The 18180-nt window shown below is 54.4% G+C and overlaps 9 protein-coding genes across 9 annotated transcripts; 3 read left to right on the forward strand and 6 right to left on the reverse strand.

Moving 5' to 3' along the window:
* Positions 1–2986: 2986 nt before the first annotated feature.
* KRP23_10036 (uncharacterized protein) lies at positions 2987–5477 on the reverse strand (the record flags this gene model as incomplete). Its single annotated transcript, XM_067895670.1, has 6 exons — positions 2987–3133; positions 4088–4331; positions 4427–4486; positions 4560–4625; positions 4711–4959; positions 5035–5477. The coding sequence occupies 6 exons, from the start codon at positions 5475–5477 to the stop codon at positions 2987–2989; spliced, it is 1209 nt and encodes a 402-aa protein (XP_067741865.1).
* A 1691-nt stretch (positions 5478–7168) lies between these two features.
* On the forward strand, positions 7169–8394 carry KRP23_10037 (uncharacterized protein; the record flags this gene model as incomplete). Its single annotated transcript, XM_067895671.1, has 2 exons — positions 7169–7192; positions 8182–8394. The coding sequence occupies 2 exons, from the start codon at positions 7169–7171 to the stop codon at positions 8392–8394; spliced, it is 237 nt and encodes a 78-aa protein (XP_067741866.1).
* Positions 8395–8647: 253 nt separating this feature from the next.
* Positions 8648–9845, reverse strand: KRP23_10038 (DNA-directed RNA polymerases I and III subunit RPAC1; the record flags this gene model as incomplete). The annotated part of the gene is made up of 3 exons (XM_067895672.1): positions 8648–9225; positions 9325–9727; positions 9795–9845. 3 exons carry the CDS (start codon positions 9843–9845, stop codon positions 8648–8650), a joined length of 1032 nt encoding a protein of 343 aa, XP_067741867.1.
* A 513-nt stretch (positions 9846–10358) lies between these two features.
* KRP23_10039 (Cytochrome c1, heme protein, mitochondrial) lies at positions 10359–11343 on the reverse strand (the record flags this gene model as incomplete). The annotated part of the gene is made up of 2 exons (XM_067895673.1): positions 10359–11132; positions 11305–11343. 2 exons carry the CDS (start codon positions 11341–11343, stop codon positions 10359–10361), a joined length of 813 nt encoding a protein of 270 aa, XP_067741868.1.
* Positions 11344–11690: 347 nt separating this feature from the next.
* On the forward strand, positions 11691–12039 carry KRP23_10040 (Protein kish-A; the record flags this gene model as incomplete). The annotated part of the gene is made up of 2 exons (XM_067895674.1): positions 11691–11693; positions 11809–12039. 2 exons carry the CDS (start codon positions 11691–11693, stop codon positions 12037–12039), a joined length of 234 nt encoding a protein of 77 aa, XP_067741869.1.
* A 489-nt stretch (positions 12040–12528) lies between these two features.
* KRP23_10041 (Mitochondrial phosphate carrier protein 3, mitochondrial) lies at positions 12529–13566 on the reverse strand (the record flags this gene model as incomplete). Its single annotated transcript, XM_067895675.1, has 1 exon — positions 12529–13566. One exon carries the CDS (start codon positions 13564–13566, stop codon positions 12529–12531), a length of 1038 nt encoding a protein of 345 aa, XP_067741870.1.
* A 226-nt stretch (positions 13567–13792) lies between these two features.
* Positions 13793–14965, reverse strand: KRP23_10042 (Mitochondrial phosphate carrier protein 3, mitochondrial; the record flags this gene model as incomplete). Its single annotated transcript, XM_067895676.1, has 1 exon — positions 13793–14965. The coding sequence occupies one exon, from the start codon at positions 14963–14965 to the stop codon at positions 13793–13795; it is 1173 nt and encodes a 390-aa protein (XP_067741871.1).
* Positions 14966–15803: 838 nt separating this feature from the next.
* Positions 15804–16690, forward strand: KRP23_10043 (uncharacterized protein; the record flags this gene model as incomplete). The annotated part of the gene is made up of 2 exons (XM_067895677.1): positions 15804–16041; positions 16131–16690. 2 exons carry the CDS (start codon positions 15804–15806, stop codon positions 16688–16690), a joined length of 798 nt encoding a protein of 265 aa, XP_067741872.1.
* Positions 16691–16849: 159 nt separating this feature from the next.
* Positions 16850–17848, reverse strand: KRP23_10044 (Isopentenyl-diphosphate Delta-isomerase I; the record flags this gene model as incomplete). Its single annotated transcript, XM_067895678.1, has 4 exons — positions 16850–17122; positions 17191–17335; positions 17429–17561; positions 17644–17848. 4 exons carry the CDS (start codon positions 17846–17848, stop codon positions 16850–16852), a joined length of 756 nt encoding a protein of 251 aa, XP_067741873.1.
* Positions 17849–18180: the final 332 nt, after the last annotated feature.

Consider the following 18180-nt stretch of genomic DNA (forward strand, 5'->3'; position numbering starts at 1 on the left):
TTAGTGCAACATGCACTAAGGCATACATTCAGGTGACCACCACAGGGTGGTCCACATTCATAGCAAAAGGCATATGACTGGTAGAAAGTAACACCTTTCTACCAATGAGAGTCATTCAATAGATAGGGGTTCTGCCAGCCATCCAATGGCAGAACCTCTCATTAGAAATATCAGTTTTAGGAGGAAACCCCATTTACAATCAATACAGTTCTCATTTACCACCAAAGCTTCCGTTTGGTTCATTTATCTAGGTTTAAGTATACTTGTGGATACAAGTATACTGAACTTAAGTAAATTACTCCTACGCTTCCTCCTACACGTGCGCACACGTGTAAGCTTAAGTAGTGGGTCTAAGCAGACCCATTACACCAATGATCCGACAGACGTTTGGAATGAGGGCACAGCATGCGTGCAGTCAGCAAACCAATACACCTCATAATCTCGTGGCCCTTGATCGGCTTGTGTTGCTTGATCTCCTTCTCCAAAACCTCGTCGCGTGTCACGTCCTTGTCCTGCTCTCTCTGCTTCCGGTGCATCTCGTCGACGCGCTCGTTCAGGTGCTGATCGTAATACCGGTTGCTCTCCTTCGCAATATGAGTCCACAAGCTCCTAGGCATAAAGAAGAACAACAAATCCAAAGGCGAGGTGGCACGCTCAAGCACCTCAGCAGTGGGTCCGTACTCGCCATCGTAGATTCCTGGATACTCGGTATCATCCGGAAACATTTCGGGATCTGAAGTTGTAATATACAACATGAGTGTCAGTATCACATGTTGTATATCATACATGCAAATATTAGCGCGTACCGAGATTCCAGCCGGTCACGCGCATCTCCTTCAAAGCGTTGGTATCCTGCGCCAGCACTGCTTGTTCCGCAGCAGTGAGAAGATCCCAATTTGACGTCGTCTTGCCCCAGTCCCGGGGCAACTTCTCCACCGCCTCCTTCAAATGTTTCCTGGCCAAGCGCTTGGCCTCGTTCTTCCTGCGCCGAGCCATGATTGCTACTCCGTCCCGTCCGCTTTCCTCCAGCGTGTCACTGTCACCTTCCTCCTCCTCCTCCTCCTCGACTTCTTCCAGATCATCGTCTTCTTCTTCCACGGCAGCAATGTCGTTGAAGTCGTGGGTGAAGTACCAGCTCTCTGAGTCAGAGCTTTCACCTTCGACGTCTGAGTCCATACCAACGGACGCATCCACAGCGCAAGACAATCTCGCCGAGACATCCGTGAGGTCTCCAGGACTAGCTGAATCAGGCTCGTCAAGGTCTAGCGCTCTGTAACACACATGGACCAAATATACAACGTGTGTCAGCCATAACATGGTGTATGGTACGACATGTAAAAAAAACATATACAGTACCTCGCAGTGTTTCGCGTCTGCGCTGTCACTTCGAGCGTCGGCGAAGCATCCATTGGCGCTGCAACCGGCACCGCGGTCACCACTGGTACTTCTGACAATTCACTCGCAGGTCCTGCCACCACAGGATCCCTACATGTGCACATGTGTTTGACATACAACATGTGATAGAATTAGCATGTTGTATAAGACAGCATGTACAAGGCTACCGTACCTCGACGTGGTCCGCGTCTGCGGCGACGGCACCGGTCCTACGGGTGCTTGCGCCGGCACCGAAGGCACTTCCTCATCTGACTTAGACCTTGCGAATATAGGTAATAGCGTCAGTAAATCAACACCATTTCATGAAGCACACAAGTACGTACGGCATTCGAGGTGACGAAACCTCACTCTCGTCGTCTGCATCGACAGCGGCTTCGTGCGGACTTGTCTTCCGTTTCTTGCGTAGACGACGCGGCCGTCTTCTTGCTCCTCTTGCCCTTCTTCGTCGCCTTATCCGTCGCAGCCTTCTCTTTCTTCTTCTCCAGTCGGGCAAGTGCAGCAGCACGCGCGTCAGCACCCCGCTTCTCCTCCTTCTCCAACCTCAGTCGCTCCTTCTTCCGCTCCAGTGACTTCTTGGAAGCCTGGGCGGCAGCACGCGAAACCGCCACGGCCTCTTGCGCCGCCTTCTCTTCCCTCGCCGTTAGCTTCTTCGGTCCCGCCGCTTTCTTGCGCTTCGTTGAGTCCGGGCGCTTACCTTTCGCCCGGCCTCCTTTTCCGCCTTGAGACTGCTCGCTGGGTTCCTCCGCCTCCACCTCCTCCTTCCGCTTCTGCAGTGCTGCAAGATACGCAGCCGTCTTGCCCATCGGCGGCCGCCGCGCGGATGGAGCAGCTCGGGCCACACCAGCAGGCCCTGAACGTGTTGGGGCACGTGGTTCGTCCGCCCCGAACTCTGCGTCGTTTGCTCTCTCGCCAGCGAGGTAGCTACGATGCTCAGCGGTGAGTCGCTGGCGCTCCCCCACGGAGCGCCCTTCCAATCGCGCCAGGAACGCTTCGGCTTCGCTGCGCGTTTCACGTCTTGTCATTGCTCGTTCTCAGTCGTTTTCGCGAATGACTTGGAATTTCCCTTGACGACATCGTCAACCACCAATTCGCATCTGGGCGGGAAATCACTGCACCTTTTCAAACCGGTTGTGCTCATCCCCTTCACTTTTTATGGCATTTTTCAGCCTAGCCCTGTGCAAAACTGCAGAAATAGTGCGAAAAGGCATGTTGTCTTTAACAACATGTTATGAAAAGGTGCAACCAGCGACGTTGTAATATACAACCTTGAGTCCTGGGGGGTTAATGTTTGTATACCCACCGGAAAGGGAAAATACGCTAAATACAAACTTCAAGTCAAAAAGGGCCTTATGTAGCATAATGCAGTTTAAGAAAAATATTTAAACCGCATTATGCAGTACGCCGGGCTGGAGGGGTTAAATTGATATGTTTATTTATCCCACGAGTGAAACGAAGAGAGTGATGTGCATTAACCCAGCTAACGAGATTCCAATAACTGAGCTATATTTCCTCAGCTCTGCAAAACAATGAACTTAGTACAATGTGCTTGTTATGATAACCGAACAACTACACAAACACTGAGTGTGATACATTACGCGTGATTCATCTCCTTCTGTACCGTGCGCAGTACGTACGCGATCTCCGCAGCTACAGGACGGTCGCGTGAATCTTGGGACATACACAAATTTGCGAGGTCACGCACGGTGGATGGACACGATGCACTGATCGTTGGACGAAGCTGACCATTCGCCACCATTTGAAGCACTGCCACCTCTTCCAATTTGTTGCCACTGGGACCCACAGCATTGTTGTACGGAAGGTCATGGGTATCGATCTCAGTTAGCAACACTCCAAAGGAGAAAATATCAGCACTTTGATCGTACTCGGTGCTTCCTGAAATTATCTCCGGCGCGACCCATCGCCCAGTACCAACGCCTACTGTCATTGTACCATCCTTCGATCGGTAACGTGTCGTACCAAAGTCTGTCAGCTTCGCGTGTATGTCCGCCGAAATCAACACGTTGCGTGACTTCAGATCGCGATGAACCAATGGAGGATCAAACGAATGCACGTAAACCAGCGCCTCGACCGTATCAATCGCCAACTGGAACTTCGTTGACGTCCAGTAGCGAGGCAGGTAGGATGCTGACAGATACGTACGCAGGTCGCCGTTCTCCATATATTCGAAGAGCGCCTGAAGATCAGACTGAATACTCCACGCTGCCCCGACAAATTTAACAATATTTGGGTGGTCAAACCGTGAAACCATCTTGATCTCGGCCACAAAATCATGTACACGTTCACGCGTTGTCATATCCTCGCGTAACCGTTTCGATGCAATAAGCTGAGCGTTGCGATATCGAACCAGCCAAACAACTCCAAATGCGCCGCTCCCAATCAACCGTACATCCTGGATATCCTCAACGTTCACCTGCAGAGACAGCAGCTCCGGATCCCGCCAAATTGACATATTGTCGTAATTATCGCGGGTGATGCGCACGGTAGGATCCGTCATGACCAGTGCTTCGAGTTTATTCGTGGAACGGGCTTTCCGGCAATACACGATAGAGCCGATAATTGCGAGTACTACAGCACCGCCAACAGCGACCACCACAATAATCACCGTATTGGAGCTCGAGTTGGACCCTGAACCGTTGTTGCTTGACCCGGAACTTCCCGATTTCGAGCTCACCATGAGATCACTGACGCAGACCGTCAGTCCATGCACGGTGCGCTGCGCAGACGTACCGCAGCTGAAGGCCTCCTGAAAATCGGCTGCGGTCAGGTCAAAATCTGTGAGCCCCATAAGAAAGTTGACTTGGTCGGCTGTAAGCGTTGGGGTCTTCAGGGGGTTCCCTGCTAGATACAGGGACGTCAACGATGTCATCGTAAAAATGACGGCAGGGATCTCCGTGAAGCTGTTCTTATCGAGCTCACTAAGTGTATGTTGTTCATGGTGCAATCAGTAAGAGGTGCTTATGCGTGTTAGATCGACCCCGCGAAAAATAACTGTCAGGATGCAGGTACTTACAGAACAACCAGGCTGGGAAAATCTCCTTCGAAGGATGTCATGCTATTTACCGACAGCCCACTGGACAATGCATTGCAATAGACAACGACAGATTAGCTCAGCCAGATAAAGCAGGGGGGGGGGGACTCCGCACAGATTAATGATCTTAGAAGAGCTGATCGAAGAGTTCACGGCTGTGATATAGTTCATGTTGAGATACCTGCCATTAATATGCAAAGATGCAATTTGTTAGCTTGACACGTTTGCACGAAATGCAAAGTAAACAGCAACTTCTACACACGTACAGTGAGGATATCGAAGGTAATGACAGCAGCTCAGTGGGGAACTCGTGCAGCAGCGTATTCGCAAGGTTCAGGTAGGTGATCGAGAACGGAAGAAGGTCTCGAACAGTACCAACCTGTCCTTTTAGGTTAATACACAGAAGCCAAACCTGCACCACTTGTGTCTGGGAGGTCAGCAAGTCATCTGCAAGGTCCAAGCTCACCACCTTGGACTTCAACGTAGAGTCGAAGTTGGTGCCTCCTGCCAGCACCCTACAGTTCCCAATCGTTGCAAATCGAACGTTAGTCCCGAGCAGCACAACTATATCTACTCTCCATTGAACCTACACCGATTTTGTGGCGGAGGGCAAGTCAAGCGCATCGATGCGCGTGATGATGTTGTTGCTGGCCCAGGCATACGTGCTCGTGTTGTCCGGGAGGCTCTGTAAAGTGGCGTCGTACGTGGAATCCTCGGCTCTGGCGGCCAGCTCCTCTTCGCTCTGGTACGCGCCGTACGTGATGAAGAAGACGAAGAGCGACTGATCTGTGGGTTCCTCTCGATAGATGTTGTAGCACACGTAGTTGCAGTTGCCCGTCGCGTCGGCCACGCAGCTGTTGCAGGACGCGCTGTCTGACACGTTGTATGTGAGGCAGGGCTCGTACGAGTCGCACACACCGCCGCAAGACGACGACAGCGTCGAGCTCTGGGTGTCACACGTCTGCGCACTCACCAAAGCGACTTGCAGAGTGACGAGCAACAGGAGCGACGTCCACGTCGTCTGAGGTCCCATGCTGGCCGCCTGCTTCGCTTTCGTCTTGTTCGGCTGCGATTGGATTGTGCAGAAGGCGACGGCGTGGAAGTGTACCCTTGCACTTGCATGTATCCAGAACGACGCACAGTATATGCTGAAACCATTTTTGCTGTTTGAACAGAGGGGCACTTGAAGTCGATTGCGCCGCTGGTATTTCCAGCGGTGACTGGCACTGTGGAACTGTGCTCTTAAATGCCAACAGTATTCGTGCTCTTCGTTCCTACAGCGTTCGGGCGGAGGATATTGCGATAGGCATTCACATCTCGATTCACGGTAATAGCGTAGCCGCCAATGCTGCGTCACGCTGAGGTACAGAGTCATTTCTGCAACGGCGAATTACGCGAGATCCTCCGTTCATGGGCGCAGTGAAGCTAAAAGTAGGCATCCGGGTGAACGTCAAACCTGAGGTCATTCGTGTATCGCTAACGGCGCGATGTTTCAGCGCCTCCTGTGGTGCCTCCTGTGGCGTGCGTTCGACGAGGATGGTATACTCTGCACGTCGAGCAGAAAGAGCGTACTTGCTGCAGCGACTGCAGATGCTGTATCACTTCTTCGAGCAACAGAATCCAGGCATTTCATCCGCTGTGTTTGACGCCCTTGTAGTCGAAAGAGCTCCTCTTCCCTGACTTGCCATCGCATAGGTGCCCGACGCCGCGTGCGAACTGTATATGCAAGTATTCGCCATCCCTGCATTGCGGCAATTCCCGAGCGACATGTTCGACTCTACTTCGTACTTGGCATTTCGGCAGTATAGATGAACATGGTATTTCGCAGTGGCGTTGCTGTGTGGACTTCCAGTTCCATTCTCCTACTCAATATGGTGTGGATCTCGTTAATCGTAGCAGGATTGTGGGCGTGCATGGTGCCTGCATGCCGAGGGAGTGTGCTTTTGGTGCGTCAACGACTGAAACTCCACGCTAACGTTATCTTCATTTATGCAATCTCGAGTCTTGTTGTACTATATCCGTTGTTTTACTAAGCCTTCTTCCCAAAAGTACGCTAGTGCACAATTCTTGCTAAACTTGGCGCTGGAAAACTGATTCTACTGTATATCATACAACACGCCAGTCTTCATTGCTTTCAACGTCGAGGTTCAATGCACTAAGCTTACTTAATTTAAGTATTCGTATCCTGAATGCGACGTCAATCAGTGTGACGATTGCACTCATAGTTGTCGATTTCATGGGGGGTTGTACCGCGCTAAACGGGTTGCGGAGCGCGATGCTACATATCAATGGTCTGGGCATCAAAATGGGCACTGAGACTACACAAGCACACTGTCACCCTCATTACCATCATCGCCCGGATAGTCTCCTTTCGGAACACAGCGACGATCAAGTGGGGCAACGCAATGGTAGAAATGTGGTGCGAATAAAGAAGAGCACACCGATCCGCCTGTACCGCCGTCAGCAGACCGCAGTCCTAAGCCTTGCCTGCCGCCGTTTTATCGCAGACCAAGTGGTGATAAAATGTAGTACACTGCTGATTGAGCAGCTTTCTCTCGTAGAAAGACAGCCGTTTGTATGCGAAGCATGTCGAGTCTACGGCGAGTTGAGTTTCTACTGCTCATTGAGTACATGGAAGTAATGGTTCCTAGCCGTAAATTGTCACGGGTCACAACCATAATCTTTATCTGGTTGCTAGCTCCTGCTGCGCCTTCAGTTCTGTATATGGCGACATCGTACCTCAACGAGGTATCTGAGACCGACCTCGCCAAAACAATTTGCAGCGTATTGGTCTATGGTTCTCTGCAACTACTATCATTTGTACATGTACTACTTCTGGTCGTGCGAAGTCGACAATCCCATCTCACACCAGGGACGATCTTGCGTTTTGTGCTGCTCCGGGTCATTTATTAATTAGCATCCACGGTATGGGATTTGTGTAAGCAGCGATCTATATGGGAGCTGTTTACCATCTGTCAAACCGGGAGTACTTCTCGTATTTGCGAGACATATCAGAACCTGAGCTTGCTAGTACAATGCGTAGTATTATGTTCTACGGAATGCTGCAGCTGCTGTCATACACAGTGGAGCACCACCATGAAAACGCGTACGTGTATCACGCTTGTACGAACCACGAACGTAGCCAGGATAAACGCGATGAGTGCTTTCCCCGAATGAAACTGTGTGTATAGTTGCAATAGTCGTTTTGCCGAGAAGAATCTTTTGTGCTCTACGTTCACGCCAGCCCACGCAGATTCAACGAAGCGGGCAGCTAGCCTCAGCATTCACCAGCCTAACTTCTAGCGCGCCACCCTTCCGATATTTACGGTGGCCCTCAGCTCAATTCTTGGGGTTTCGAAAGTATTTATGGCAGTTGTTATCGCTGCGGTACTTGTTCTCCTGAAAAAGACAAGATGAGGCCATGACGTTTATCATGGTCAACCGTCCAAACCTTCGGCACCTGCTCTAAATTATAACGTTGTCAGGATTGCTTCGTATCTTCATTACGAGCTCACTCGGGCTGGATGCTCACGAAATCCATCACCACGAGAATGTGAGAGTGGAAGACAAGAGCCAAGGTGGAGCTGTGCATACATGTCAGCGCGCATTGTGACCACCTCGTGTTGGAGACAATCACCACCGGCCGTATCACAGCTTTCGCCCTTTTCGCCACAGAAAATCGTCGTCGAGAAGTGCAATAATGCAGGTCATATGTGTACATGTGGTGTGGCACTCAGCGCCGCCTGTCATCTCGACCCACACCGCCGATACTCCGCAGCCGCACGCGTCTCCAGTTTTTAGCGCCCGCCAACATGTTCATGCTCAAGAAGAAGAAACCGCAGGTGGACGCCACCAAGCAGCTGAAGGCTGTGGCCTGGGACCTGTCCAAGGTCGCGCTCGTCTTCGTGGGCATCCGCGCTGCCTCTGTGTTCCTCAACCAAGAGAACTAGACGGCACCTGACAGTGAGAACGCCTCGATAGACTGCAGCTACCAGAAGCAAGAAGCGACTGCTACGAAACAGGAAGCGACGGTGAATAGATGAACAAGACGACGCAAGCGCAATATCGCAGAGGCTTTTCACTGCAATAAAGACCTGGTGCACGCTGAACAACGACGGATAAGAAGCTCTTCTGAATGAGTAGTAGTATGCATGCATATATTCAGTCGTGGAGGCTCTCGGCTCCAGGCAATCTTCTATCAGTCTACTCCTCTTGCTCTTCCTCCTCCTCTTCCTCCTCGGCCATTTCCTCGTCCTCGTCCACCTGCGTGAACGACTCTAATGCGATGTTGCACTTCTCAGCGAGCACACCAAGAGCCTCCGGCAGCAGCTCTTCGGCCTTCATCATGCCCACAGACTCGACGCTAAAGATGAAGTGGTCGCTCTGACGTCCCAGACGAATCTTCTCGTTCCAACCAGGCTCGCGGATGCAGTTCCTGCACATGGTGCATGCACGCTGGTCCTTCACCACAGCTGTAGGGACGCCGCCAATATCTTCAATGTCGAACAGGCCCATCTGACAATCCTCAACGAGATGCTTGGCATCGGCGCCTTCCACTTTTTCCGTGAACTCCACCTTAGGCATCAAGCGGTACGATGCTGTAGCCACGGGGGAGAACTTAGCGTGGTCCTTGCCCAAGCCCTTGCGGCAGTGTGCCTCCAGCGCAATGCTCTGACCAGGTCGCAGCTTCGCGATCAGAATATCTTCGTGCACCGGGCGAATCGAGCCAAAACGCTCCTCCTGGTTGCCCTGCGGCACCCATTCGAGATCACGCGAGTATACTGCATATGACAGAACCGATTACAGGGAAGACGGCAAGCAGCAAGCGTCAGCAAAATGATCGACTCGTTCGCTAAAGCTGCTGAATATATGGGACGTACCAGAAGAGTGAATCGCCTTGGTCGGGTCTTTGGGGTGTTCGGGGTCGTACTTGCAGGTAACGTCAAGCTTGAAGACGATGGTGTTTTCGTCGGTAGCCTCGGCCTCCTCGTTGTCCGGGAAAGCCTGGAACTCGCGTGGGTCCACCTTCAGCGGAACGAGGCCCAAACGGTGAGCCAGCACTTCGTCCTGGATGATGGACGAGTTGTTCCAAATGTACACGTGTTCGATGGCCATAGTGGGCACCTCGGCTAGCAGGATGCGGCGTAGCGCGTTGGCGATGGCGGCATCCACACCGATGAGGTCGAACACGATCTCGTCGTCCGTAAGGCTCTGGATTTTGACCTTCACCTGGCGCTTGGACTGTTCCACGAAGCTGTAGCTGCTCTCGCTCTCCACATCGGGCTGCTCGTCGACAAACACACACACGGTCAGGCTTGTGGCACAGCACGATGGAAGGCGAGCTCCGTACCTGGTGCGGCGCGTCTTGGCCCACACGGATGACCTTGGAAGTCTTGACCATTCTGTCTCTGTCTTGCAGGAGCGGGTGGCGATTATCCAGCGACGGACCAATTGACACGGCGGCGAACAGACACAAAGCCGAAGCGAGGCCACCAGCCATTCGAAAGCATCTGAATTATGTGTGGAGCACATCAAATGGCGCCAATAAAAAGACACATGCTGGTGGTGCGGACCTTGGCATGCTGTCCACACTCGCCAACGTTCGTTTCTGTGTGTATTTTTTTTCAAGTTTTTCAAGTCCTGCTGCTCACTCCCCGTCTGAATGGACCACACACGCCACTCGCTCCTTTATTTACTGTCTCGACGGTCGGTCACTCCATGCATCGTGCGCGCTTCCCTGTCTGGATCTGCTCAGAGGGAAAAGAGCACGAGGCACGAGAGGCTTTTCAACCGCTCCTTCGTCTGGGGCGAGCTACAATCCGAAGCAGTAAAGTCCCTGACGCCTGCCCTGATCTACCTCTCCATCGCGTCAACCAACCCTTCGAGCAACGTGCGTCGGTTAGTGCGTCGAGCCTTACTTGGTGTAGGTGATTTTACGGGTCTTGAGAGGCGCCCATTTCAGGCGCTTGTAGTAGCCCGTCAGTGCGCACAGCCCCAGAAGAGCGATGGCCGTCTGCATGCCCTGCTTCTTCCGCACGTCGTGCTCAGGCTCGGCGGCCCACGCGAGGAAGACCGACACGTCCTTGGCCATCTGCGAGGTCGTGCACGGCGTGCCGTCCTCGTAATCAACCTGGCCGTCCTGCAGCTGGCGTTCCATAGCAATGGCGCCACCGCCAAAGTACGGGTTGTAGTACAGACCCGGCAGCAGCTCCATGCCCTCAGGAGGGTCCACGTAGCCCGTCAACAGGGCAAACAAGTAGTCGGCGCCGGCGTGGCGAGACTTGGCCATCAGCGAAAGATCAGGCGGGATAGCGCCGTTGTTGGCGGCGGCAGCGGCCTCATCGTTCGGGTACGGTCGGGGAAGCGGGTCCGACAGCTTGCCGGGGCGCTCGAACATCTCGCCCTCGTCGTTGGGGCCGTCAACGACGTCAATGTCAGCCGCAATCTCCTTGAGCTCGGCCTCCGTGTGGGTTACGCCCACCAGGTTGCGGAAGCAGATGCGGTCCAGGCTGTGGCACGACGCGCACACCTCACGGTACACCTGGTATCCACGACGCACACTAGCGTAGTCGAACGAGGACAGCGGGCCCTGGTGGTCGAAGCCGTAGTTCAGCGCCTCGATCTGATCGCTACTGAAGGCCGTGACACCCGTCAGCACCGAGCCGCCCAAAAGAGCGCCGGCGCCCACCTGTACAGCACAAATCCAAGCGTAGAGACAAGTGTCGGAGTTAGATATCTGGGCCATCATTTTGGTGGTCCAGCCCGCCTGCTTGGTGCTAGTGACGATGGTGCCGACAGCAACGGCAGCCGGCAACGCCGCATCTAGCACGCAGGATAGGTAGGTGGCATTGGCTACGGACCTTGGCGGCGCGTTGCAGCAGCTTGGCGCGGTTCATCATCTAGCTCGCAGGTCGCTCGGGAGCTTCCGTGTCTGTGTGCGTGTGAGGCGGCTGGAGCGAGTCCCCCCCAGCCGCACATCGACGGCCAAGCCGCGGCCAGTTTAACCTCTCACGAAAAACCTCGGGGGTTTTGGATATAAACACGTCGCCCCTCCTGATATGTTGTTTGGACGGCACAATATGTGGTGAGGTCATCTCTCCTACGTGGTCCACACACCGTTTTGGTGGTCCGAGGATTAAAACTGGCCGGCTACGGTACACTCGTGCGGCTTTTTTGCGCCTTCCCCTCCCGAATCCGATCTATCAGCTTTGACGGACCATACGCATTCCACCGCGATTGAGTGAACATGGTAAGACGAGCAAGCAAATGCCGCGCGCGCGCTGCGCTGCGTTGGATCAGAACCGAGTCCGATGGCCCGTAACCGAAGACGATTGACACGCGTGTCTCTGTTCTCTTCTTTGTAGTCGGCGCTCTTCAGCCTCCAGGGGTTGCTCACGGTCATCTTGCTCTTCATCTGCACCTGCACCTACATCAAGATGAAGTTTCCCACGCTCTTCGACCGCGGACAGCTGCCGGGCAAGCACGAAGGGCTCGGCGGCCTCTGCTGGAAGGCGTCGCGCATCGGAGAGCGCAAGAGTCAATACGTGGCCGGCGCGCTCGTTGTCATGGCCATGCACACGCTCTTCTTCTCGTAGGTCCAGTGCACATGGAGTCGACCGCGTTGGCGCATTCGTATGCGATGCTTTATTTTGTAAGCAACGGCTTCTCGGCTGTCGCGGGCGTATGGTGCGGCGTTTGCAGACGTGGTCTTAAAAACTCGACCAATAATGCACTTACACCTCTTGCGTTTCTTGCTAGCAATGTTAATTGAGAAGTGCTTGGGCACTATGTTTGACGTTTGGAGCTAGGAGATAGACAATACGAGTTGCAAGATTTCTTCGTTGCAGATACAGTAGCTAAATTCGTGCCTACGTGTCTCCAATGCATCACCTTACGCAAGCACATTCTAAAGCGTGTGCGGGACTAATTACATTCTCCTCCGACCGCCGGGCTTCTCTTAGCACCGTCGGGCGCGCATATTGTTGGTCCTCCTGCAGCTGAGCTGAGCTGAGCTCAGTTACAGCGAAGCCTCGAGTAAAATAGTAACTCAGTCACCGAAGTCTTCAGACTGACAAGAAGCATACTTAGTTCTTCTTGGGGGCGGCACCACCAGACGTGCCCATGCCCATAGCCGTCTTGAACGTGTCGTAGATCCACCACTGCGCACCCGTCAGCGTACCGATCATAAGGATACGCGTGCCAAGACCCTTGGTGGCCAGGTTGAACAGACCGGTCTCGCTGGCGATCTGGCCGAATCCCTTGCCCTTGTTTTCGGCCTTGCCCATGAGCGACACAACCGAGTCAGCGGGGTGCGACACAATGGCGCAGATGACACCAGCCAGGTAACCCGAGGCGAAGGTGACGCCGAGCTGGGTGCTCTTCGGGTACGAGCTCTTAGGCTCCGTGAACACGTGCGTGTAGAAAGCCTCCACCACCTTCTCGAAGAAGAAGAACTTGGCCATCGTGTACGGAATCTGGCGCGACCACAGGGGCACCAGCGAGCCGAACGGGAAGCGCGTCTCAGCCGAGTTGGCCTTCATGGCGGCAACAGCGGCGCCGAACTCTACGGGGAACGTGCCAGCAGGCGAGGTCTGCACCTTCACCTTCACCATCTCCATGGGGCAGAGAGCCATGTCGGCGAAGAACTCAGCCGAGGCCGAGCCGGCCAGGTAGATCGCGCCACGGTACTTGTAAGCGTTCTCCTCGCCGGCCATCGTCGAGTACGTGTCCTTGAAGAACTCGTAGAAGCCGAACTTGCACATGCCCTGCATCGAATAGCCGATGGCCGTGGGGGCCCAGCCCTTGAACAGAGCGCTGGCGCCCTCCTCCGAGGCGATGGTCTTGATGCCAGGCATCAGACCGCTGTACTTGGCCGGGTTCACCTGCATGTTGCACTTGACCACATCAAGCGGGGTGATGCCCGTGTGGGTGAGGCCGCAGGACAGGATGCCGCCGATCATGCACTTGCCGTAGTAGGCGTTGTCGTGGATCGGGTCGTGCGAGAGGCGAGCATCCCACTTGGCGGCCGAGGTGGCCAGGACCGAGGCCGGGCGGGCCTTGGGGGCGGCGACCGACGGCACGGCCGGGTTGAGGGACGAGATGACGGGGAAGAAGGCACTCATGGTGAAGAGGCGGCTGGGAGGTCGACGGGTGGATGGCGAATGACGCAAAATCGGGAGGCGGTCGTGAGATCTGAGGCTGAGGAGACGGGAGTTTCAAACAACGTTTAGTGAAGTATAAAACACTGTGTTTTTTAAAGTGGCACAAAACCATGCGAAAGTGTCCACTTCGTCTAGCGAGTGTCCATCTATCTTTATAGCAAGAGCAAGCGCGGCGTAGACTTGAGATTTAGTGTTTCTTTACGGCGCCGCCGGACGTGCCCATGCCCATAGCCGTCTTGAACGTGTCGTAGATCCACCACTGCGCACCCGTCAGCGTACCGATCATAATGATACGCGTGCCAAGACCCTTGGTGGCCAAGTTGAACAGACCGGTCTCGCTAACAATTTGACCGAAACCCTTGCCCTTGTTTGCAGGCTTGCCCATGAGCGATACAACGGAGTCGGCGGGGTGCGACACAATGGCGCAAATGATTCCAGCCAGGTAACCCGAGGCGAAGGTGACGCCGAGCTGCGTACTTTTGGGGTACGAGTCCTTGGGCTCCGTGAACACGTGCGTGTAGAAAGCTTCCACCACCTTCTCGAAGAAGAAGAACTTGGCCATCGTGTACGGAATCTGGCGCGACCACAGGGGCACCAGCGAGCCGAACGGGAAGCGGTTCTCCGGGTTCGCCTTCATGGCCGCGATGGCCGGAGACAGCTTAGTAGGGAACGTGCCAGCAGGCGAGGTCTGCACCTTCACCTTCACCATCTCCATGGGGCAAAGCAGAATGTCAGCGAAGAACTCAGCCGAGGCCGAGCCGGCCAGGTAGATCGCGCCACGGTACTTGTAAGCGTTCTCCTCGCCGGCCATCGTCGAGTACATGTCCTTGAACACATCGTAGAAGCCGAACTTGCACATACCCTGCATCGAGTAACCGAACGCCGTGGGGGCCCAGCCCTTGTAGAGTGCACCGATGCCCTCCTCCGAGGCGATGGTCTTCAAACCGGACAGCAAGCTCTTGTACTTGGCCGGGTTTACCTGCATGTTGCACTTGACCACATCCAGAGGAGTGATACCCGTGTGCGTAATGCCGCAGGACAAGATGCCGCCGACCATACACTTGCCGTAGAACGCGTTGTCGTGAACGGGGTCATGTGAGAGGCGAGCGTCCCACTTGGCAGTCGAGGTGGCAAGCACAGAAGGACGCGCCGAAGAGGTGGCTGGCATTTGCTTCGGCATGGCAGCCGGATTCAGGGCCGAGATGACGGGGAAGAAGGCGCTCATTCTAAAAGCTGTCTGGACGGATAACTCGAGTTCCTTGAGTGCGACGTCCACGGACAAAAGGTGAATGAGCTGGAAACGCGCGCACCTCGCCCCCAGTGTCGAGTCCGAGCCCGCGGGAGACACCCGACCCGGCATCCAGGACCTCTGGCGCTTTATCCAACAAAATCCTTCACAGTGTGAATCACACGTCACACAGGTGCCTTTCTCAGCGTTGTCGCCCTCGCTGCGGCAACTTTACAGAGGATTGCGCGCCCTCAGGCTGGACCTCCAACCCCAAGCACTCTGATCTCCCATCTTGCAAGCTTGCCAAGGCTTGGTGCAGCAATCGCTATATGTTGTTTTAAACTCCATAAGTGTTTTTTATTACAACCTCTTCCGACTCAGAGGAGCCTGGTGGTCACGAAGACGAGAAGCTCCAGACTCCAGACAGACTCCAAACAGAGACTGCTGCACGAGTTGCATGCTGCGCGAACGATGATATGGTACGGCGCCAACCATTTACTTCGAAGTACGTGATCAGGGAAGTGGTGGCGGCAACTTCTGCGCGTTTGCGGTACATGTACACGCGGTCCGTTTCTGCTGTGGTCGTCCGAAAGCACCGCGACTTTCGTTTTCACTGCTTCGAGTGTGCGCGGCAGCTGGGCACGCGCTCAGGATAGCGATGTCTTCACACGCGGGCCCATGCCCTTGGTGCTTGGTCTCCAACCATGGTGGTGTCGAGCAGTGACACGTGCAGCGTGGCGGGAGCGATGAGCGATGAGCTGATCGGCCAATGCACAAAGGGGGAACGTGACGTTCAACGCCGTTCCGAACGATCATGAAGCAGTGCAATGGCAGAACGCCCGGTGGTTTCGTTGCTTTACTATTTGGAGCAAGTGTGTCAATAACGGCGAGAAAGGTCGGTAAGGAAAACCCTTCAGGCACTTGGCGTTCCTGCTGAAGAAGTACAAGTGCAAGCTGCGACGTAGGCCGTATGCAGCAGAATCGCGTGGTGATCCAGCGAGTGTGGCTGCTGCTCGCTTGGGCGGCAATAATGAGTACACCTGTGCTAGCCATCCAGACCAACGTATCGAGCATTTGCTCCCCGTCAGACCCAGTGCCGCTCGTCGTGAAAGGCGATACCACGTACGTCTGTGTCAACGTGAACAATGAGTATCGAACGCTGTTCACACCTGTTGCCGACAAATTCACCGTGCTACGCGTCAGCGACTGTGAGTATAACCTAGTTTTGACTGAAATCGGCAGCCGATCTGTGCACAAGATCTCTAACTCGCGCTTATCCCGCAACCGTACTGTGCAGCCTGGAATGATACCCGTATCGGTGCAAACCCCTCGGGAGCTTTCCTCACCGTCTCGAGTCTCAAGTATCGCACCAACTACAAGCTCTACTCCTCGGCCTCGACAGGCCGCATCTCTCCGTACATGACCGCCATCATCTCCGTGAAGAAGGGCGCCGTGCAAGGTGTGAGCTGGGATGAGGGGTGCTACTTCTGTACAGCGGAAATGTGTGACTATAACCTGTACTCGAAGCCAGAGGAATCGGCAACGGGGCGGCTCAGTGGCCAAGGCAAAACGTGCTACACCCCCGCCGATAGTTGTCTGGCGTCCTCCAACTCAACAGTTGATGTCGGAGACAGCAGCAGCGCTGGTAGCAATGCCACTAGCGCAAACACAACAGCGCAATGCGATCTCACAATCTACGTAGGCTGGACTGGTACGGACAAGAATGGAGACTACTTGGGCAGTGCATCATTGCGTATGTCGCAGTTCTCAAAGTACTCGATCGGCTCGTTCTTCTCGAATATTGGCGCCAGTCTCTCCAAGTTGGCTCCGACGAGCCGCAGTGAAGCTGCAAGCTAAGCCTGCGCAAACAATATAAAGCCTGCGCACGCGAGGGTTAAAACGTTTTGTTCGTGTTGTATCGTGTTTGGGCACAGTTTGAAGTAATGTATGTGCGCTTGATCTATTAAGGCAGGCAGGCAGGCATGCGCGTTGGGATCGACTTCAGCGCGTGGGTGTCTAACGGAAGTCGTGGATTTGGTGGTCAGCACTGTCCTTCACCAGCACAGCATCCAAGTTGTCCCACCAGTGCGGCAGCAGGTTTGAACCGATGAGGTGGAACCACGGTGAAAGCTTACGCGTGGTGTCGTTGAGTAGCGCCGGCAGGTTTTCACGAGCAATAAACTCGACCTGCTCCACCTCATTCTCGTTCACGTTGTCCAGCGACACCTCGCCACGCGCGAAAAGGATGTGGTCCATCTCGTACTCCGTCCAGTTCTCGTCCGACGCAGCCTGCACCAAAGGAAATCGAGGCATTAGCATTTTGTACGAACGCGCGGGTTGAGCCACAAGCAGCGTGCCTTGTACATGACCGTAGAAACGTAAGCCAAGTCCTCAATCGCGAACGTGGTGGTCGGGATTCCGAGCTCGTGCTCCAGCTTGCGGATGGCCGCACGCTTCACACCGACACCATCTTCGAGTTCGCCTTCCGTGAAGAGAGGGTGGCTGCAAAATTCAAAGGATCGGACACAGCGACTTCAAGTCAATCTCTCGTAGGGACAAAGGGCCGAACTTCACGCTGTAGCGGCACTGCTTTACCTGCAGCACGTGTTGGCCCAGAAACCAGGGAACGTGATCTTCTCGCTCGCCCGCTTCTGGATCAGCAGCTCGTTCTTCGAGTTGAAGACGAAGACGCTGAAGGCGCGGTGCAACACGCCATCGTGAATGTGCGCTGTCAGGATCAATGCGACACACCGAAAACTCATTAGTCAGTCTGCTGTACCGGTCATCATAAAGCTCGCCAGTCTTGTTACCATCTTTCTTGCTGATGGGGCCTTGCACCGCGTCCTGTTCGTCCACCTGCACAATCTGCTCCTTCATGAACTCCAGCTGCTCGGCATCGGCGCCAGCCGTGAGCTCCTCGAATGTAACACGCCCAGCAGTTCCAAAGGCAGCCGCGCCGCTGCGCACCGCTGCTCCCATCAGCGCACCACCCGCGCGCGCATTCGCCAGCACCATCTTGTCCTCTTGCTCCGATCGACGATTGGGAATGACGACTACCTCCGGACAATTCTTTTCAACCAACCAAAACTAGCAAAAATAATCCTGCCGCGGAGAATAGCGGCCACGATGGGATCAGCCAAGGCCAAGGCGTCTCGATAGTATATTATAGAGAGAGCTGTGCATGTATGCAGGACGCCCCACGTCCGAGCAGGAGGCCCAGCTACGTAAAGTTAACTTCCTATTCCAGTCTAGCTTCACCGGCGCGCTTGTCGGTCGGTCCGTCAAAGCGCCCACCATTGACAGTGGGCGAGAAGCTTGAGCCGTCCATTTACCGCAGCAACCGACGC

The sequence above is a fragment of the Phytophthora ramorum genome (genome assembly GCF_020800215.1).
Source record: "Phytophthora ramorum isolate Pr-102 chromosome Unknown Phyram_PR-102_s0009, whole genome shotgun sequence".
NCBI classification, from domain to species: domain Eukaryota; phylum Oomycota; class Peronosporomycetes; order Peronosporales; family Peronosporaceae; genus Phytophthora; species Phytophthora ramorum.